The 22529-nt window shown below is 40.5% G+C and overlaps 3 protein-coding genes across 5 annotated transcripts in view; 1 reads left to right on the top strand and 2 right to left on the bottom strand.

Annotated features, from left to right (window-relative positions):
- The window catches only part of LOC127185890 (zinc finger protein 182), a 49729-nt gene extending 38016 nt beyond the window's left edge, over nucleotides 1-11713 (bottom strand). For 2 of the 3 annotated variants that reach the window (XM_051142501.1, XM_051142500.1), the window contains exon 1: nucleotides 10289-10533. Coding sequence is in view for 1 of the 3 variants with exons in the window: in XM_051142500.1 (XP_050998457.1) it covers nucleotides 10289-10405 (117 nt within the window). In the remaining 2 variants the exon portion in view is untranslated. Of the gene's footprint in view, nucleotides 1-10288; nucleotides 10534-11261 lie in introns of those variants that run through there. The other variant, XM_051142503.1, reaches the window with a different exon arrangement.
- A 3487-nt stretch (nucleotides 11714-15200) lies between these two features.
- On the top strand, nucleotides 15201-17452 carry Spaca5 (sperm acrosome associated 5). Its single transcript, XM_051142520.1, has 4 exons — nucleotides 15201-15388; nucleotides 15748-15906; nucleotides 16981-17059; nucleotides 17164-17452. The coding sequence occupies exons 1-4, from the start codon at nucleotides 15241-15243 to the stop codon at nucleotides 17258-17260; spliced, it is 483 nt and encodes a 160-aa protein (XP_050998477.1). The 5' UTR covers nucleotides 15201-15240; the 3' UTR covers nucleotides 17261-17452.
- A 1609-nt stretch (nucleotides 17453-19061) lies between these two features.
- Nucleotides 19062-21977, bottom strand: LOC127185897 (zinc finger protein 182-like). The gene is made up of 3 exons (XM_051142514.1): nucleotides 21839-21977; nucleotides 21519-21611; nucleotides 19062-20926 (listed from the first exon to the last, which is right to left on the bottom strand). The coding sequence occupies exons 1-3, from the start codon at nucleotides 21975-21977 to the stop codon at nucleotides 19239-19241; spliced, it is 1920 nt and encodes a 639-aa protein (XP_050998471.1). The 3' UTR covers nucleotides 19062-19238.
- Nucleotides 21978-22529: the final 552 nt, after the last annotated feature.

Below are 22529 nucleotides of genomic sequence, written 5' to 3'. Positions count from 1 at the left end.
GGTGGCATATTCAGGGGCTGTGGAAAGAAGCTCTTCGTCTCCACTTGCCTTGCTTTCTATCTCTTTCATCTGGTTGTTACTGAGTTGTACCCTTGTTCTAATTTGGTTCTTCTGTTGCTGCGATACACTATGACCAAAAGGAGCTTTGGGGGGCGGGGAAGGCTTATTTTCCTTACACATCCTGATCACAGTCCATCATTGAGGAAAGTCAGAGCAGGATATCAACCAGGAGCAGGAATCACGGCCCAGGAGTTGCATTGCTCACAACGAGCTGGGTCTTTCCACATCAATCAGTAACAAGAAAACTGTCCCACAGACATGCCCACAGAACATTACCTTCCTGAGTTCTCTGAGGTTTTCAAGTACATTATTGAACTTGTTTATAGGATGGCCGTGTGGGGAGGGGGACTCCTTCTAATCTCATGATGATTACTTGGGTTTATTACTTAAAATGCCTAGTGAGGCACACCTTTGGGTATACCTATGAAGGCCTTTCCAGAGTGGATTAACTGAGGAGAAATGCACCACCCTAAATGCGCGTGGCACCATCCAAGGGCTGGGATGGCAGACTAAATAAAAAGGGAACAAAGGAGAAAGCCAAGCTGAAGTGAGCACCAGTATTACCCTTCTTTGTTTTCTGCTCTGTGAGGAAGCAATCTTCATGATCTGCAACTTTCCCTCTGGAACGGAATGTACCCTGAAACCATGAGTTTCTTGTGTGTTAGGTATTTGGTCACAGTGATGAGAAAACTACAGAGTACATTCCCAAATTTGTAGGTGGGTAGGCAGGGGTATAGGTAGCCTAGGCACTCCATTTTTGGCTGGTGTCTGAAGTCAAGTAACTTTGTGGAACTATTGTGTGGTCTGTACTAATACCCGTACAAATGAATGTATCGGGGAGTACAAAACAGACAATACCAATAGTCCCACTGCTTTCCACATCTGCCTAGCAGCTCAGCAACACAACAGTTGAGAGTAGTCCACGGTGAGGTCCCATCAGACCGATCTATGTATGCGTAGCAGAAACCCCAGCAGTTTCACTTGCAAAACCAGAAGACAAAGCAACAGTGGAATCTAGTATAGTGACCTAAGCCCAGAGATAGGAACAGCAAAATGCCTTAGCAGAAAGAGGCACTTGCCAACAAGCCTGACAATTTGAATTCAAGACCAGGACTCACACAGCCGAAGAAGAAAAGAGATCCCCACAGGTTGTCCTCTGACCTCTACCCAAGCATCATTGCAGATGTGTGCCTCCCTCCTCCCCTGCTAGATGTTTAAAAAGTGGGACAAGACTCTCCCTCTCTGGAGATACTACAGTGACAGAGAATTTCCACTGTTCCACAAAGGATGGTAAATGAGGGCTGCGGGGGACTGAAAAGTACACGGGAAATTACAGGGAGGGGGAATTGAGGAACATAACCCCATAAAATCACTATCAGCTCCTGGACTCATCCTCAAGCTATTAATGTGTGAAGCTAATCTGAAACAGAAAAACAAATACCTTGAGAACTGAACTAAGGGATGGCCACACACCAGAACTGGCTATTAGACAGACATGACAGGTACAAATGAAATTGGTAAGGTTTGAAAACTGAATAGACATTAAAAAAAGAAAAGAAAAACCAAAACCAAAACCAAAACAAAACAAAAAAAACCCTGAACCACAGAGGGCAGATTACAACATGCAGCCTGAACTCAACTAGGTTAACTGCCTATCACAAACAGAAAACTCAGCTTTTTCCTTGGGAGACACACAAACCTGGAATATGAAAATGTTAAAAGTGATAATTTAAAAGTAGCACATGGCTGTTGCCACCTACATGGGAGGCTGAGGCAGGAGGATAAAATGAACCTAGGAATTTGGGAGCTGACAGCAAACATAGAGAAACACCACAAATAACAACACCCTAAACCAAACAAAGAGACAAAAACACTGTAATAGTGTCCAATGTAATTTTCAATCCACACAGATATATGACAACCAAAATAGAAAGAGGACCTTATTATATAAGAAAACTTATATAATAGCCAATTCATACATGTAGCTAAAGAGGTAAATTTATTAACATTAATTGTATTGTATAAGTTAAGTAAACATGATAATCTCTAGAGGAAACACAAAAGAAACTCCATCAATATAGCTTAATATACAACCAAGGGCAAAGCATAGTGGTACTGACCTGCAATCTCAATGCTTAGGAAGCAGAAGAGGCAGAGGGATCACAAGTTTGAGGTCAGCCTGAGCTGTACATCAAGTTCCAAAACAGCCTGAAATGGAAAGAGCCAGTAGATAGAAAAATCAACACAGGACTTTAATCCCAACACTCAGGAGGCAGAACAGGCAGATCTCTGTGAATTCAAGGCCATTCAAAAGTTATATAGTGAGACTGTCTCAAAACAAATAAAGCCAACCAACAAAACAAAAGAGTACAAAGCTAATACCACCAACTAACTGTTGGTGACACATACAGAATGTCTCACTAAAAAGCAGAGCATACATTTTTTTCCCCAATACGTATGAGTTGGGAAACAAGCTTTGACATACTGACTATAATTGAAATCACTGGCCTTGATAGCAAGACCTCATTCTCAAAAAATAACACAAGATACTCAGTGGTAGAGTATGTTGGGCATAGCAGGGTTCTGGGTTTAATTCTCACCACATACAGAGAGATAAATAATGATGTAATTTTAAAAAAGGTTGAATAACTTTTTAAAGTCAGCAAGAGGAACAATCACCAAATAAAACTGAAAAAAATTGTGAATGAATAATGAAATGGGACATCTAAATCCAAGGGTATCAATAACATTAAAAGCAGAAAGACTACGATATGGCAATTAAATGAAGATATCCAAATTGATTAAAAATATTACCCAGTACTAGGGACTCAATTGTGCACTTCCTAGATCACACACTGGACCCCAATTCATATGCTATATTTGGAGATAGGGTTTTTCTAGAGGTAATTAAAAGTTAAATTAGAGCCAGGAGTGGTGGCGCACAGCTGTGATTCCAGCACTCAGCAGACAGAGGCAGAGGAATTGTTGCGAGTTCCAGGCCAGCCTGATCTACAAAGTGAGTCCAGGATAGCCAGGATGGCACAGAGAAACCCTGTGTCGAGATACCAAAAAGAAAAAAAAAGTTAAATGAAGGGATGAGGCTTCAGATCAGTGGTAGAGTACTTGTCTAGCAAGGACAAAGCCCTGGGTTCAATCCCCAGCATAGCCATAAAAGACAATGGAAAAGTTGAATGAAGGTATGAAAGCAGAACCAATAAAGAACGGGTATAAGAAGAGGAACAAGGTGAAGAGGATAGCCAAGGTCACAGCAAGTAGGACACCTCCAAGTAGATAGCAGGCCCTAACCAAACAATAAATTAGAAAGGACTTTGATCTTGGAATTCTCAGCCTCTAGACCCAGGAAAAAACAAACTTTTATTGTTTAAGGCACCTAGTCTGTGGCACTTTGGTATGATACTTCCAACAGACTAGTGACCCAATTGTATGTTATCTACAAGAACATACTTCAAATGTAATAATACTAGTTGTATAAAAAGTAATTATGAGCTAGGTGAGGTGGTGCATGCCTGCAATTTCAGAATTTGATAGTTAGATCTTGAGTTTGAGGCCAGCCAAGACTGTATATAGACTCTGTGCCAACAAAAAGGAATGAGCCTGGAGAGATGGCTTAGCATTTAAAAGATAGCAGTAGTGAAGAGAGAAAACATGGTAGGAGAGGGAGTGGAGAGAGAAATGAAGGTGGAGATCAGACCTGGGGAGAGTAGTGGGCAAGAGAACAGAGGACTTACAGAAAGAAGAGAGACCTTGGGAGGAGGTATTTCTGTGACAAGCTGGAGACTTAAGACAATGTAGGATCCTGGGAGTATATGGGGTGACTTTAGCTGAGACTCTTAGTAACACAGGTCATGGAGACTGAAGAGGGCACCCTCTAACTAGACAAGACACCTAGTGGAGGGAGGGGAACAACAACCCACCCACAAAAACTTCAACCCAAAATTTACCCTGCCTACAAGATGTGCAGGGATAAAGATAAAGCAGAGATTGAGGGAATGGCCAACCAATGCTTGGCCCAACCTGAGACTCACTCATTGGGAGAGACCCAACCCCTGACACTATGAACGACACTCCGCTGTGCTCACAGACAGGAACCCAGTATAGCTGTTCTCTGAGAGGCTCCACCCAGGAGCAATTTGAAACATATGCTGACACTCACAGTCAAACACTGGGCAAAGCATAAGTAGTCTGGTGGAAAAGTAGGGGGAAGGATAACAGGACCTAGAAGTGATAAGAGCTCCACAAGATGACCAACAGAGCCAACTAACTAGGGCCCAGAGGAGCTTGCAGAGACTGAAGCACCAACCCAGTACCATACATGGCCTGGACCTATGCCTCCTGTACAGATGTAGCTGACAAGCAGCTCGGGCTTCATATAGTTCCACTAGTAAGGGGAGTGGGGGTTGTCTCTGACATGGACTATTGTTGCCTGTTTTTCGATCACTTCCCCATGGTGGGGCTGCCTCACCAGGCCACAGGGGAAGAGAATGCACTTAGTCCTGATGCAACTTGATGAGCTAGTGTGGGTGGGTTAGTAGGGGTGGTCCCCACTTTTCTGAGGAAAATAAGGAGGGAGGGTGGGACCAGGAGGAGAGGAGGGAAGGGACTACGATTGGGATATAAAGTGAATAAGTAAATTAACTTAAAAGAGCATAGCCTGCTGTTCCAGAGGATCTGGGTTCAATTCCTATGACACACATGGTGGCTCACAACCATTTGTAACTCTACTTATAAGGCCTTATTCTAGTCCCCATAGGCACAAGGCATACACATGGTGCACAGCCGTAGATGTAGATAAAAAGACCTACCTGTACACATAAAGTACATAAAAGAAAGTGTTTCATTTTAAGAGTTATTGTAATGGCTTTGCTTTAAAATGTTTATTTTCCAATAGTCACTATCAGTCTATAGAACTGTGACTGATTTTTGTTTTCCTGCATATTTGGAATAGCTCGCTTTCCCAGTTTAGTAGCAATGGGGAAAACAAATATGCTGGCCTTATGTTTGAATCTAGACCTGGACCATTCAAGTTTTTAAGATTTTTTTTTTTAAATCGGGCTCAGAATACTTCTTCTTTTTCTGATTATCTGAGGATTTTTATCATGAACCACTCTTGAATTTTTCAAAGACTTTTCTGCATCTGCTGATATAATCATGTAGTTATTTTTCTCTTAGAATATTTGAATGGTTTTCTAGAGTGAGGGGCTAATAAGACCCACATCTCTCTAAGTATCTATAGGCAAGTAAAGGTGGGCTGGGAGAGGGAGAGACATTTCATCAGCGGGGTAGCCACTGGTAAAGTGTTCATCATGTCCCAGTAAATAAACGCTTACCTATGCTTATGTAAACAACCCTAATGAAACTCATTCGGTGACATCCTCCTCCCCAGATATGAAAGCAGGGGTACTATCTGAGAAGAGTAAGACCACTGTGGGAAAGAGACAAGAGTAAAGAAGAGTGAAAATGATCAAACCACATGGTATACATGTATGAAAAGATCATAATCAAATCCGTGACAATGTAGAATATGTGCTAATAAATCTATTATAAGACACCTCATTATTGGCTTCAAAACATTATATATTTAAATCCTAATTCCCAATGTAGTGGGGTTTGGGGGCAATTAAGGAAATATTAAGGTTAAATGAAGTCAGAAAGGTAGGGACTTTACCTGATAGGAGTGAGTCCATCAGAGCAAGGAGAACAAATGAAGTTCCCAGACCCCCCTTCCCCTATTGTGTGCACATAGGAACGGACATGTAAGGGCACACAAAAAGGCAACAATGTACAAGTTAAAGAGACATTTCACGAGAAACCAACCCTGGTGGCACCTGATTTTGTACTGCCAGTGTTCAGAGCTGTGAGAAGATAAGGTTATATAGTTTAAGCCACCCAAAATGAGGTGGTTTTTTTTTAATCATTTTTTTTTTGTGTAATTGATGACTGAGCTATATCTTTATTAACTGTGGTGTCTTCTCATGGTAACCTGAGCAGAACAAAATACATGCATGGGATCTGTATGCTGAAAAGAATAAATCATCGATAAGATAATCAAAGACCTAAATAAATGGAGAGGTATACTGTATTCATAGATGTCAATTCTCCTAAAATGACTTTCAATGGTACTTAATACCTATTATAGTCCTAGAAAGATATTTTAAAACATATAAGCAAGATCATCCTAAAATTTATGCAGAAAGTCAAAAGGAAAGGAACACATATAGCCAAACAATTCTGGCAAACTTAATTTTAAGATTTACTACAAGGCTTCATTAATGAAGACACTATAGTAGTGGTGGACAGATACACAAAACAACAAAACAAAACAGACAACTCCTAGATGAAAACACAGGAATTGGCAATGGTGGTGCATGTCTGTTCTCATAGCACTCATATGCCAAGAGACAGGAGGACCAAAAGTTTCTGGCCAGAAAGGATTGTGCAGCCAGTTTCAGGACAACATTGGTTACAAATCAAGACCTTAAAAATTAAAAACAAAACAAAAACAAAACACAGCAAGACCCTGTCTCAAAAAAAAAAAAAAAAAAAAAAAAAAAGAAATTATGTCATTATGACAATGTAGATGAACCTGGAAGATGCTATGCTAAGTGAAATAAACCAGACATACAGACTGTATAGTCTCACTTACATGTGGAATCTAAAAACAATCAGACTCGATAGTAGCAGAAAGCAGTATGGTAGATACCAGAGGCTGGAGGGGAATAGGGAGATATTGGTCAAAGCATAGAATATTTCAGTTAGACAGGATTAAATAATAAGTACTTGAGGTAATAGATGTATAGAGTTTGATCTAGGCACTCCACTATATGTAAATAGCATCATTTTATGTCTGCTGCCTGTCACCATGCTTTTTTGTATAACCCAGGACCATCTCCCTAAAAGTGGCACCATCCATAGTGGGCTTGGATTTCCCATACCAATCATTAATCAAGAAAATGCCCTGTGGGACCCTGTTGGAAAGTCAAAGTCTGGTGTTTCCAGATAGCTTCTGAGCTTGGTATAAGAACAGATTCTTTTCTTAGTGAGGTCCCATCTTCCCCTGATCTGGGGGACCCTAGATCCCCTAAGGAGGGTCACAGAGCCCTCAGGGAAGATTACAGGCCTGACCCTTTCTTGATGAGAAATCTGTTCCTCAAGCACTTGGAGAACTCCTGGAGATACCTGCCCTATGCTAATAAGATGTCTTGGCTTTCAATTACTAACCTTTTAACTGTTCCTGAAGATTCTTTCTCACCCATAGGATAATAAAGTACTGCTTTTCCTTCTTATGCTAAGGCAGTTTTGTTAAATGTAGATTAAGTATCCCTAGCACCTCATGCCCCAGTGAATCAGGCACATTCACCCTCAAACCCCTCTCCGTTGCCTAAGGTTTATAAATCCCAAATTCACAAATAAAGGCTGGCTTGCTCTCTCACTCCATTCTTCCACCACTACCATCTAAGCCTCATCATTTATTTTGGGGAAGAATCATCGTTGGATGCCTGGGCTTTGGGCAGTGATGGTGGGACTGCCTTGGCAACTGCTGAAACCTGCTCCATTGTGTCAAGCTAGGTGCTAAGCGCCAACCTGCCTTCAGGCCTGCCAGGCCTACTTTCTCACCAGACCTGCTTTCTGGCTGGTTATGGACATCCATCCACTTTCTCTGTCCTGCTTAGCAAGCATGGCAGCTTAACAAGGGGCTGTAACACTTTTGGTTTCATCATGGGCTTTTGGAACTTCTGAGTTTCCACTGCTGTCTGATACCAGCAATCTCATTTTAAAGGAGCTAATTGTAATACCCAGTGGAAAACTCATTTCCACCCCCTACTCCCTCCACCCACCCCAACCCCCAACGCCGGTGAGACTAGGAACCTTGCCTAGCACACAGGCCTCACCCTGAGCATCTAAGCTGCTCCTGAGAGAGAAATGAGATCTTTGATCTCTTCCCTCTGTTTTTGTCTGGAAACAAACAGCAGACTTGGAACCTAGGCCACTGCCAGATGCACTAAATGACAATGCCCGATAAGGCCAATCAGCCTGAGGCATTTCATCAATTACCCTTCCTTCTTCCCAGACAAGCCTAGTTTGTATCAAGTTAACATACTAGCTAGTGCAATATCCAGTAAATATATACAACTATACTGAATATCCCTTTTTAAAAATAAGAACAGCGCAGAGCTCTGGAGGCAGAGGGAGGTGGATCCCTATGAGTTCGAGGCCAGCCTGGTCTATAAAGTGAGTCCAGGACAGCCAGGGATACACACACAGAGAAATCCTGTCTCGAAAAACCAAAAAAAAAACCAAACCAAACCAAACTGAAAAAAAAAAACCCAAAACAAAACAAACAAACCAGAGATAGATACCACCAATAATTTTTGTAGTGTTGGCAATTGAGTGCAGGGTGTTGCTTATACTAGGGCTATATCCTTAGCATTTGTATTTTGAGGAGAGGATCCTGCTATGTAGCTCAGGGTAGCCCAGAACTCAGTCCTTTTATCTCAGCGGCAATTGCAGCTATAGGCCATCATGCCTAGAAGATAATTAACTGATTTGAAGTGAGAGGTCAGACAGGGCTTTGTATAGCCTGATAGCTAGATGATTTTATTTATATCATATTCATGAAATAAGCAAACTCCTGAAACAGAGAACAGGTAGGAGTTTCCAGCAGTCTAGGTTTGGAGTTGGGGGTTAAGGAACAGTGAATGTAGCCTTGAGGCAGAATTAAATGTATTAAAATGATACAATTTGGGGGGCCTGATCATGTCGATGTTTGTGATATTGTACTATATTTCTGAAAGATACAGCAGGTATGTAGGCCCTTTCTGTACTATTCTTCAAACTATTCTTCAAATGTACATATCCTTCAAACTGTATGTAAATCAATCATCTTCAAAGCAAATATATAATTTCAAACTAAGGTTATAAATATGTGACTCCATTTTATATGGTACACTTGAGAAAACAAAACTGTAATGAAACAGAATATATATAGATCTATAGTTGCCTGAGTTTATGGGATGGGAGACAATTTAACTATAAGAGAACAGCATGAGATACTTTTGGGGGAGATGAAAGTACTCTCCATGTCTGGTTAGTTAGTTATATCAATCTTCTTGTGTTAGCAAGTATTAACTTATACAAGAGCAAGATTTCACTGTAAATTAGAAAAAAACTGAATACTGAGCAAAAAAGATGGTAGGTTTTAAATATCTCAAGGAATTTGTCTTTTGGATGGAAGAGAATTGAAATTCCACACGAGAGCTGGGTGTGGTGGTACATGCCTGTGATCCTAGCACTCAGGAGGCAGAATCAGGCAGATCTCTGTAAGTTCGAGGCCAGCCTGTTCTACAAAGTGAGTCCAGGACAGCCAGGGCTGTTACACAGAGAAACCCTGTGCCAAAAAGAAAAAAAACAAAAAACAAAAAACAAAAAAAAAAGAAAAGAAAAGAAAATCCAACTGAGGAAAATCATCTGAAAGAGAAGCAGTTTCCCTAAAGAGATTTCATTATCAGACTATTCTGTCTCCATTCTCTCTATGGAATGTTATGGGGAATAACTTCAGGAAACCAGGGATACATTTATTACCAGTCTACTATTAATGACAATTCCACATGAAGGCACAGCAAAGAAATGACCTAAAATATAATTCCAGAAAACCCTGGTTTCCCCTGAGGTCTTGGTATACTCTATCCGAATGAAACAAGGCAAGCCAAGGTACTGGTTACAATACCGCATAGCTGCCAGAAGGCTCAAAGACAAACTGGAAACTCAAAGATTATCTTAACTAAATTTTACAATGGTACAAAAATAATGCATACTGAATAGAAATCATACTTTACATTTTGATTTTTCCTGGTCTAAAGATAATATCCTATTTGCTCATGATGTAAGGCAGCAGCATTGAGCAACAGCTCCCAGTAAGCAATGTTACCACAGGCTAAACCCAGCACAGTATACCATGTTACCATGAGGATAGTGGGATAAGCTATTAAATGAAATTTCAACCTTGAGATGATATAACTCCAGGACATAACATCATCTTAAGAAGTGTCTGTATCTGTTATCCTTACTCAATGCATCAACAATATATCTTGACCTTAACTGAGTATTTTTCACTCTCTCTGATCCCAGTCATTTATATTTTCCTATTTTGTGGTGCTGATGTCTATATATCACATGGCATCTATGATAAAATATAGAAACACATACTTACCTGGGGTTTGGCCATTTCCTGGTGCTCTTGAGAAAACAGATATATGAAAGTTGAGCTGGATTGAGTAGAGCAGAAAGTAAGAGTAGATAGTATTAGATTTATAGTGCTTAGAATCATCTGACCAGAAGGCCCTTCACATGAGAGGCCACTCTCTGACAGAGTTTGGGCAATTATAAGGGTTTCTGTTTTGTTTTAAGTTAAAGTCTCTCTATGTAGCCCTGGTTGGCCTTGAACTCACAGGATCTGCCTGTCTCTGCATCCCAAGCACTACAATTAAAGGTGTGCACCACCACATCTAGTAGCAATCATACATTTTAATACCAGCCTGTGCATTCTCATTGTCATGTGAATTATGAACAAAAAAAGGCTTATAAATACATTTTTTTCCTTGTAGTACTGAGGATAGAACTTAGTCCTAGGGCCTTGTACAGGCTAAGCCACTACTATATTTACCAAGATATACAGAACTGATTTTAATAACGGCAAATTTAAGCAATCCTAGATACCATATAATATAATATATAAGAAGAAATTCAGGAAGAGACTCTACTAGTTGTTAAAACAATGTATGAAACTGTACATTTATTATCTACATGTTCTGTGGTACATATTGCTCAAGTCAAAGTTTAGAAAATGTTATAGAAAAATATCTTAAGCCAAACTAAATTTCTAAATGAAAAAGGTATATAAAACCACAGGCACACATTTGAAATGTACAAATTAAATGTTAACTATGAAGTCAGCCATAGCTTTTGTATATTTAAGATTGGACATTTAAATAAGGTAAAATTAGTTCTTGTTTTCTTCCCCTCTATTTTCCAATTAATATATCTAAAATATTATTTATTAAACGCTAAAAATGCCCTAATATTTAAATGGTATGTCAATTCACCCACTTTAGTGCCTGTTTATCCTTCCTAGACCCCAAACTGTCCAATGGCTGCTAAGGATCTACAGATATTTTTTCCCTCACCTCGCTGGGGCCTTCTAACTCTGTGCAAAGAAGGCTTTAGATGCTGATTCAATCCAGCACCCTTCCCCGGCGAGGAGTACGCTGGCAGATGGAGACCTGGGGGGCGCGTCTAAAGAGGGAAGATCACTGTGCTGGAAAATGTGTAAAAGCCAAAGTTTAATAAGACTCACTTAATCCTAACTAGCCTCATAACTTTGCCCACTAATAACTCTGCAGACCACAATTCACTGCTCTCTCAAGCCCCCACCATTCCACCTCCCAGTCTATCACATCAATGCCACTCACAAACCTCCCTTCACTCATCCCCCAAAACTCCCCACCACTCAGCTCGCGACCCCAGCTGCCGGTCCTTACAAAACCAGATTCTCCGCGAGCTGCTCAGCAGACCTTTAGGTGAATGGTCCGGAGGAGCACTTCCGCCTGGGACCCACTAGCTGTCTCTGCCGCCTAAAGTGGGACGGCTGGCTGTTTTGCGCATGCTTACGGAAGCCTTTGACACCGCTTCCGCCAATAGTCAACATGGCGCGCCGAAGGCGACCAGGCCCAAAGCAGGCACAGTGGGTAGCGGGCAGTGTCGGTGACGTCACTGATCGGGGTGGGATTTCTGCATCCGCCTTATCGCTTAAGCTTTTGGGTGGCATGGAGAGCCGGTGTTTATTTTGCAGCAGTTGGCATTTCTACGAGGTCTGACACCATTTTTTTTTTTTTTAAATATGGTGGAGAAAGGGAGTGTCCAGTTAAGAAAAATATTCTAACAGGAAGGAAGTTTCGGTGAGGTGCATTCAGCAGGCAGCCACTGGGTTGCAGGTGTAATTAACAATACAATGCGGGGCCCACTGCTTTAAGTGCTTTGAATAAGAGTTTAGGTAAAAGCCCCTGGCTCCATCTATTGTCTAGAACTGGGAGAATTAACAGCCATATGGGGCCACAAACACACACTAAGAAGAGTACTTTAGGGTTTGAAGTGGTGGCTGGCAGTGCCTTTGCTTCTCCAGAGAAAGCAGTCTGTCATTGTGTTGGCAATGAGGATGTGTGGACACTGATTACAAGGTGTAGGACTTTCTCAAGCAGGGACAGTGCTTCATATTTTACTTAGTAAGAGAGATAAAGCAACCTAACATTATATACTGAGCGTAAAATTACATGTAAAACTACAAGCAGATAGTTAATGCCCACTTTACTGCTCCCCTGCAGTGTACTCAACAAACTCCTTTTTTTTTTAATGGTGGGTTAGCCCAAATAAAAACCTTACCTATTAGTGTTATGCACCAGCTGGCTGGAGGCCCTTTCCCAGACAGAAATCGCTGGCCTTTGGCGAATATATTTTCTCTGTTTGGTGGCAAGTCAGGTGGTGGCTGCTGCAGGTGGCAGCACAACCCCAAACAGGCTTGGTTGGGGCAGTTTGTACCACAGTCCCTGAGGGGACTGCCTTGTCAGGCCACACGGTAAGAAGACCAACTCAATCCTGATGCAATTTGATGAGCTGGGGTGGGTGGGTGGGGGCGCTCCCCTTTTACTAGGAATAGGGGAGTGGGAAGGGAGAGGCAGGGTGGGAATGAGAGGAGGGGGCTATGACCAGAATGTTAAGGAGTGAATAAATTAAAAATAAAAAACAACCCGCCCCGCAACTTGAAGTGGAACATTTCCCCAGCTGGCCTAGCAGAGGAACAGTTGCGACTGGTGCTAAAGAGGAAAGGCTGTAGTTGGTTCAAACACAAGTCTCAATGGCTATGATTGGTACTAAGATGCAAGGCTGTGATTGTCTAAAGCAAATGGCTGTGATTAGTGCAAATACTTGTAGGGCTAAGGGTTCACATTACCAGAAGTCTGCACAAACTGTGCCACCTGATGCTACTGCCACCTGCCTATTCCTGCCACCTGTTTTATAATTAAAACTAAGAAGAGAATAAGATGCCAGGCAACAGTTATGATATTAGATGAGGAGTTTATCAAATGAGCAAGGGGGGGGGGAAACGGGGAGGGGTACCCCAGAGAGAGAGACAGACAGACCGAGACAGAGAGAGACAGACAGAGAGACAGAGGAAGAGAGAAGGGTGAGGTAGGTCTGTCCTTTTATATACTAGGCAGGACCATGCCCCCATGACAGGTAGGCAATACAGACAGAAGGAGAATCCTAACAACCTGCCTATTCCTGCCAGAGTAAGGTAAACAAAATCTTAAAAAAAAAAAAAAAAAAAAAAGCAGTGCTTGAAGAGTTTCTCCTCACCTACTCACAATTTCCCTGTCTGTGTTTTTGTACATTGTTAGCTTTCACTCTTATTAGTAGGCCTACACTATGAGCTAGTATAGAACAATTCTAATAAATGGGTTTTCATCATCCCCACATGCATATACGATTCTATATGCATATGAATGACCTCGGGTACTCTTCCAGGAGAGCAACATCCACATCACTCTGAGACCAGCCTGATATATCTTCTTTCACTCGAATTGTTTTAATTAGCACGGATTCTGATAATCCTTTCACTTTACTCAAGATTTCTATCTGGGCAGAACGAAAACACCCCAGCCAGCTGTGTGACATAAGGTACAGGCCTTAGTTTCTCTGTGCTGTTTCCTCAAGGGAATGTCTGTGTCATTAAGGTAGTGGTGACAAATCAGTTGATAACTATGGGGAATGTAGAACAACATCTGCTACATAGAGGTGCTAAAGGATTTTAATCATAAGTTAAATAAAATCACACACATACACACACACACACACACACACACACACACACACACACATGCTTTTTTTCTCCAGAAAAGGTTATTTTGAGCTGGTATGGAGGTCAGACATGTGGCAGACAAACAGACACATGGTAGGAAGGGAGGCTTTAGAGAAAAAATAAGGAAGGTCTAAAAGTTAATGGTGAGGGATCCCAAAGAAAGCCAGCGTAGAGGTTCTGGCAAGAGGCACAGGAAGCAAAATGAATGTGTCCTGTGTGCCATATAGTGTGTGAATTACATACTGAAGTGCCTCACACAGTCACTATAATACTGTAACAGTCCCATTGCTCCCATCTGTTAGATAAGGACACTGTTGCAAAGACCAGTACTTGCTCAAGGTCACGAGGTCCTAAAGTTGGATCCAGGTTCCTGCCCTGTACGAGTTCCTGCCTTCGCTGCTTTTCATGATGAACTGTTACAGGGAACTGTGAGTGAAATAAACTCTTTCTGCCCTCCCCCCCACTTCCAAGTTGTTTTGGGGAAGAAAAATGTTACAAAAGAGCTTGCAGAAATGGGTTCACTCTGTCCTTCTGTCTTCCACATGTTAGACTAAGGTAGGAAAGCACTCTTCAGATGCCATCATTATAATCTTGGACTTAGCCTCCAAAACCATGAGGAAATATATTTCTGCTCTTAATGAATTACATAGTCTCAAGTATTTGACTTTATTAGTAGAAAAAGACTAAGACCATAAGGAAATAAAGGTAAGGAGGCATGATGGTCATAGTCTGCATAGCATAAGGAATTAGAGGTGATTGATAGTAAACACAGTGTAGAAGACAGGACTGACCACTCAGCAGAGGGGGTAATAGAGGCAACATGCATCAGAGTGACTAGAAAAGGAGGTGTGGCAAAGGAAGGACAGCAAGGATAGGACAAGGCAGGACAATTTTAAAGGATGTAGTGGAATATGGGCCTACTGTTAGGACAAGTATTCAAGTTCTGTTTATACTTTGCATACATTGTCTCTTTTTCCCTGTAACTTTCTGATCTTTCTGAGTTTCTCCCTGCCTCTATCTTCCTTCATTTTTGTGTATGTGCTAGTGTTTTTCTTTCTCCGTGTCTCTTGATCTCTAACAGAGTTGCCATTAGGGAAAGTGGTACAGTCCCCAGCCATCTAGGTCCCTGTGTTCTAGAATCTACAGCTCACATGTGTGCTCATAGAGCCTAGAGTTCCAGAATGTCCCTATTTTTATAGTCACAGGATGAGCCTGAGGCAACAAATCATATAGAAGGGATTTTTGGCGCCATGCAGGTCCGGAGCCCTGTGGTAATGACTACCTTGGTCACACTGTTGGTTGCCACTGTGGATGCCAAGATATATGGACGCTGTGAGCTGGCAAAGAAGCTGGAGAAGGCTGGCCTCGATGGCTTCAAAGGCTATACTATTGGAGACTGTAAGATTCCTGTTTCCCCAAGTCTTATGTATATCCCAATTCACCCTGTTCACCCAGACCCTGTCACCTTTTGTAATTTGTCATCTTTTTTTGGGCCAAGACACAATCCTTCCCATTATGATGACTAGTTTAATTCAACTGTAAAGTCATCATCATCACTGTCTTCACAATCTCTGCCTCTACCATTAACACCATTATTACCACCAATATCATGAATATCACCATTCACCAACATCAACAATAGGTCACCAGAATGAACACTCCATAACCAATCCAAGATGACAATCATACCTGTTTTTTCCCTAGCCTTCCTTATTCTTATGCCTATGCCCACCTTCTAACTACTCTCTCTATCCCAGGGCTGTGTGTGGCACACTATGAGAGTGGCTTTGACACCTCTTTTATGGACCACAATCCAGATGGCAGCAGTGAATATGGCATTTTCCAGCTGAACTCTGCTTGGTGGTGTGACAATGGCATCACACCCACCCAGAACCTCTGCCACATGAGTTGTAGTGGTAAGAAATCCCTGGGGACACATAGAAGCACTGTCTGCAACCCCCGTGTCATACCCCAAACATATATGTCATACACAGAAAGCAATACCTTTTGTTGTTGTTGTTGTTTTGAAATAGGGTCTCTCTAGGTTGGCCTCAAACTCAGAAATCTCTTGCCTCTGCCTTTGAATCCTAGGACTAAAGGTGTCTGCCAACACACCTGGCAGCAATATATTTTAAATCTTAAATCTCTTGCTGAAGCAGACAAATAAAGGGAAAGGAAGCCAGTCTCTGGTTTGATAGAGAAAGCATCCTGAATTCTTAACCAATGTACTGCAGGAGGTTATTTAGGTCTGCATGTATGTCTATGTGTGTCAGATCTTGGAGTTCCAGACAGTTGTGAGCTGCCATGTGGGTGCTAGGAATTGAACCCAGGTCCTCTGGAAAAGCTCTCCTCCTCGAGGTACAGGAAGATGTGTGCAGCTTGCTTCTCCCTGATTCATACTCCCCACACAGAGTGGGAATTGGCCAAGGCACCCCCCCCCACTATATGTGCCAGACATATGAAGCAAGGGGAAGCAAGCTGCAGGGAAATACCTGGCTTATAAGACACCCCTTGACATTGGCACGGATTTTTCAGGCATGTGGGTGGTGTTGAAAAGTCATTTTATATGCCAGAAAATATGGTAGGTTCCAAATTAGCCATATGGTTGTTGAGGTGAAGCTAGACAAGCCAACGTTATAGTGGAGATCATTCAACCCTAGACATGACAGTTGATGTCATCCTGAGTTGGCCAATGTGGAGTTGGAGGATGACCAGGACCTCACTGTGGTGGTTGGGGTTATTCATAACTAGCCAACAAGATAGTTAAAGTCAAACAAGATCATTCAACAGGAGTTAAGATTGTATAATACTAGTAAACAAAGCATTTAAAAATAGTTCATGACCATCTAGCAAAGAATGAAAATCATTTACAATTTGCCAACATTGCAGTTATTTAGGCTTTGGGGAATCCAGAAACCTTAGGCTCTTCAAACGCTTTTACTATGTCACTAGAGTACTATATCACCCCATTCATTTCTCCCCATCCCCAGACCTGCTCAACCGCCATATTCTGGATGACATCATGTGTGCCAAGCGGGTTGTAGCCTTACGTAACAATATGGATGCCTGGTAAGTTCATGGGGATGGTCTGGACCTTGGATAGCCACAAATAGTGATGCTACTGCTCAATTAACTTGTCCAATTCATTTTCTCTTCCTCCTTTCATTTCCCAGGGATTCTTGGAAACAGCACTGTCTTGGTCATGATTTATCTCAATGGCTCAAGGGGTGTGATATGCACCTGAAAACTGACTCAAGAAATCATGGGTGATGACTCAGATTTCATAAGGATAGAGATTCCTTTTTTTTCTTTCTTTTGTGGCTTTAATAAAAGATGGCACCTATAAATAATGCAAGAACTATAACCTGTCAGATGCTTTGAATTTCTTCATGTTTTCTAGTGCCTAAGAGTACTCCATTTAATTCTTTCCTCCACAGCTTCATAGATCTAATCTAGAGATAGAAGATCACTGGGGGCTGCAGGCGATGATATAGTAATCAACAGCTTAGCTTCCTTAGGGTTTAAGTATCATATAGACTACTTATTGCTTATGCTTCCTTTAAAAAGTCACTGAATTTTTCTGTTTCTAACTTTGGAAAATGAAGATGACAATGAGTACAATAACTCATAGGACTTATTTGGAAGATTTAACGAACTGATGTTTAGAAAACACATACGGTGCTTGGAATAAAATTCTGTTAAAGATATGCATGTGGTGGTACATGCTTATGAAACTAGTACTCAGGTGGCAAAGGCAGGAGAATCACAGGCTTAAGGCCAGCCTGGCCTCCATAGTGAGATTCTGCCTCCAAAAAAAGGCAGTTACAGATTGGAGACAGAGGGCTTGAGTGTAAGGATATTAAAGATCTTCTACTTTAAAAAGCATCATTTTCAGATGAGGTCACTACAGGGTCTTTATTTAAGACATTTACAGTCTCTTTAGGGGAGAATTAAATTATAGATAGCTTACGCAGTGTGAACTGAGAATTTAAAATATTCACATTCTTCCACATCCTCCCAATACTATCATTCTAAGCCCCAACCTACCATTATCTCTTTCATAATAAAAATCCAAAGTTGAAAATGTCAGACTTGGAATTTAGGAAAAGAATTTGAAGGACGCACAAGGTAATAATTTCTTTTTACAGAATGCCTGGGTTTCAGTCTGTGTCTTGAACGTAAGGTGTTAACTTGCCATTTGCTCTCATTACACTAGGAAGTCCAATTGGAAGTAGCTTTAGTAGTTGCTTGTGTCCTTTGTAGTCCATGATAAGGGGTGGCTACTCAGCTACCCAAAGCCTTGCTTTCAGTGTTCATTAAACAATAAACACAGTTGTTCATTAAAACAGCTAGATGTCACTGCATGGCAAGGAGAGTTCAAGATCCCTTCCTTAATGCCAACTGAAATTCCCACATATTTCACACCAACCAGTAAAGATAACCAAATTTCACATCTTTCTGAGGGGTTCATAAGGGATGTCACCATGCTGGCTATTGACAAAAATCTGAATGTGGTAGGCATTTGTCAAAAGCAGCAGAAATAAACTGATGAATTTGTGTCAGAAAACAGGTCTTCTAAAGCCTATTAGGCAGGTTATAGTCCTTCTTGGAAGCTTATAGTCCTCCCAGATCAGGTTGGGGTGGAAACTAGTGGTGTCTTCTTACACTGTTCTGATTATTATAATAATTTGAAATTTTATAATATATTCTTTGTTGTTACCTTAATAGTTATATTTAAATGTTTAACTTAAAATTGTTTGGTAAACCACTCTTTCTAGTAAGTTTTTTTAATGTTTTCTATGAGTTTGATATTAAATTTGGAAACATATATTTCCCTTACTTCACTTCTGAGGAACTATGATTATTGAAAGTAATTAGTTGAATTTCTTTTAATACTTATGCCCATATTTATGATGAGGTTTGTGCTCCAACTGACAGCTTTTATTCATTAAAGACTTCAGAAGATTTCAGCATTCAGCAACCTCTTTGACGTGAAATGATAATTCAATAGATCCATGATGCAAAGGTACAAAGGCCAAGTTTTTTTTTGTTTTGTTTTGTTTTGGTTTTTTTTTTTTTTTGGCTTTAAAACAGAGGACCTTTTTATTCCTTTTTCTCAGAATGCTCTTCCCCCAATATGGCTGGTGCTGAATTTTAAGCACAGTTGTCAGTCATATCCTTAGAAAAGCACCTTAGCTACAGCACAACTTCCCCATGACATTTTACATTTTCCTTTACTTTGACTTTACTATGATAGATCTTCCATTTTCAGTTCTTTGTTTTCTCTTATCTCTAAGTTCTCTAATCCACGATGAACTTTGACCTCTTGAAAATTTCTTTCCAATTCAGGGCAGTCATAGGATTTCCCTCCTAAGTGGCTTCTCTGATGCACAGTGAGTTTGGACTTCTCTCTGAAGGCTCTGCTACACTTATCACATTGATAGGGTTTCTCTCCTGTATGCGTTCTTTGATGAATAATGAGATACGATTTTTGGGAGAAGGATTTCTCACATATATTACACTCATAGGGTTTTTCCCCTGTGTGAACTCTCTGATGAATAATGAGATATGATTTTTGGAAGAATGCTTTATCACATTCATTGCATTCATATGACTTTTCAAATTTTTCTCTTGTATGAGCTCTTTGATGTAACATGAGGTATGACTTCCGGGAGAAGACTTTCCCACACACAGTACAGCCATCTGTTTTTTCTCCTGTATGAATTCTCTGATGAGCACTGAGGCTCAGCTTAAGGGTAAAGGCTCTTCCACATTCTGAACACACATAAGGTTTTTCTCCTGTATGAATTCTTTGATGTCTGCGCAGTGTTGATTTTTCTCTGAAAGCTTTGCCACATTCATTGCATTCAAAAGGTTTCTCTCCTGTGTGTGTTCTTTGATGTACACTGAGGTGTGCCTTTTGGTTGAAGGCTCTCCCACATTCTGAACATTCATAGGGTTTCTCTCCTGTGTGAGTTCTTTGATGTATAATGAGTTTTGTCTTTTCTCTGAAGGCTTTGCCACACTCATTGCATACATATGGTTTCTCTCCTGTATGAGTTCTTTGATGTATATTCAGTGTTGATTTTTCTCTGAAGTACTTGCCACAATCAGTACATTCAAAAGGTTTCTCTCCCGTGTGTGTCCGCTGATGTACATTCAGATGTGCCTTTTGGTTGAAGGTTTTTTCACAATCTGTACATTTATAGGGCTTCTCTCCTTTGTGAGTTCTCCGATGTATGATGAGATTTGTCTTTTCTTGGAATGCACTGCCACATTCAGTGCATACATATGGTTTTTCACCTGTATGTGTTCTTTGATGTATATGCAGTGTGGATTCCTCTCTGAAGGATTTGCCACATTCATTACATTCAAAGAGCTTGTTTCCTGTGTGCATTGTTTGATGTAGACTGAGATGTGCTGTGTTGTTGAATGCTTCTCTGTATCCTGTCCATTCATAAGGCTTTTCTCCTACATGAGTGATCTGATGAACAATAAGGAATGAACTTGGACTGAGGGTTATTCTGCACTCAGGACATTCATAGGATCTGTCTCCAAGTTGAGTCAAGTCATGCTGAACAAAGTTATAAATATGATCTTTACCATATACATTATGGTCATGAGACTTCATTCTGTCATTTATCTCATGTTTTCCAGGAATTAATAATCTCCTACATCTATTACATTCATAACATTCCTGAGCTGCAAAACTCAGGCTAGTAGGATTGAGTAATCCTAAATTATCTTTAATACTTTTCCCAAATGAATTATTCATATAGGGTGTGGGTCTTGAAGAAACTACCCATGTGTTCTGAGAAAGTGGGCTTACAAATCCATTACATTCATAACTTCTTTCTTCAGTCACATTTTCCTGCTCCAGGTGTTTATTTTGGTTTTTCTGATGCCACTCTACATGGTCTTCAGCTTGCCCATCTTCTAAAAAGAAGAATAAACCAAACTCTGTCAATACAGCTAGCCAGAAGCAGGCTTCCAATGGTGTTGGCCTTTATTTTCTTCTAAGTTTATGTACTGCCCAGAAAGAGATTCAAAATATCTATCTCTCTCATACTAATAGCTTGAGGTAACAAAACCTGGGGTTATTCAATAGACAGGAACAGGAAAATAACAATAAATATAAGTGATATAACTTTTTAAAGTTAGGTTAAAACTGGAGAATCTAAAATATAGATTCAGAAAGCCATGAATAGGAAGAGGGATCATGGAAAGACAGTAAATCCATGATTGGGGGCAGGGATACCCAGAATGAAAAGATCCTTTCAGAAAGGCTAGAGACGATTGAAGTGAATGGAAAAAGAAGCAGAAGGAATAAACCAGAGGAGGGTCCAGTTTCTTAACATCTCATTCAAAGGTTATCATGAGACAAACTTAATATACTAACAATTTGGAATGAGCAGTAACAGTGTATATATAACATTTAGGAAGATAGTTTTGAAATTTTGAAGATGTAAAACCTTCACCAGAGCATCTAGGGTCTTGTTCTCAGCATCCTCCAATTCTCCCTTCTTACCTGTGCAACCTGAATTTGGGATTTCTCTCTTTATGATGCCAAGGACTCCTCGCTCTAAAGATGTGATAACTTCTGGTTTTGTAATAGGATACCCTGTAATGGAAAATCATATAAGACTTGGGTACTCTCTGTATCAGTCAGCCCCCCAAACTAGTAAGATGTATTTTAGTAAGGGTCCATTTTACACAGACAATTAAAATCTTCTATATTTAAGAATTAATAAGGACTTTAATCCCCAGAACCCAAAGCACTGAAATACTTTAGAGAGAGAAAGTTACACTATTGGGGACAATATGAATTCCTCAACAAGACATCCTCACCCAGAGAGACAAGATGGCTATAATTCTCTAGCATCACATCTCTGTATAAGCTCCTCTGAATAGGGTTCAGTTGATTCCACTCTTCCTGGGTAAAGTCCACAGACACATCCTCAAATGACACCGATCCCTGTAACAGCATAATAGCATATTTTTATTCAATTAGTTTGGCAAAATAAAGTGATAATATTTCTTTCCAAATGCTAGTAAATATTTATATTAATACCTTTAAAGAATGGACACATTATAATTGTACATATTTATGGAGTATAACATGGTGTGTGTGTGTGTGTCTGTGTGTGTGTGTATGTGTGTGTGTGTGTGTGTGTGTGTGTGTGTGTGAGAGAGAGAGAGAGAGAGAGAGAGAGAGAGAGAGAGAGAGAGAGAGAGAGAGATATCAGACCAGGCTAACTGAAGTGTCCTTTATTATAAATGAAATATTCCTCAAAAAAGCTATTTTAACATTTAAAAAAAATCCTTCTTAGGGACTAGGGGTATAGCTCAGTAGTAGAATACTTGACCAGCGTGTATAGGCCCTGAACTATCATCCTTAGCACTGCAACAGCCTTCTTCAAGATTTGCAGTATCTAATCAAAGCAAACGACCTTCATACTATAGAAACTATTAAGAACTAATGAGATAAATATTGATAATACAATAGTAAAAATAAAAATATTCAATTTCACAAAAGAGA

This window comes from Acomys russatus, chromosome X (genome assembly GCF_903995435.1).
Source record: "Acomys russatus chromosome X, mAcoRus1.1, whole genome shotgun sequence".
NCBI classification, from domain to species: domain Eukaryota; kingdom Metazoa; phylum Chordata; class Mammalia; order Rodentia; family Muridae; genus Acomys; species Acomys russatus.
Note: the sequence above shows the minus strand (reverse complement) of the source record. Positions and strands in the feature narration are given on the sequence as shown.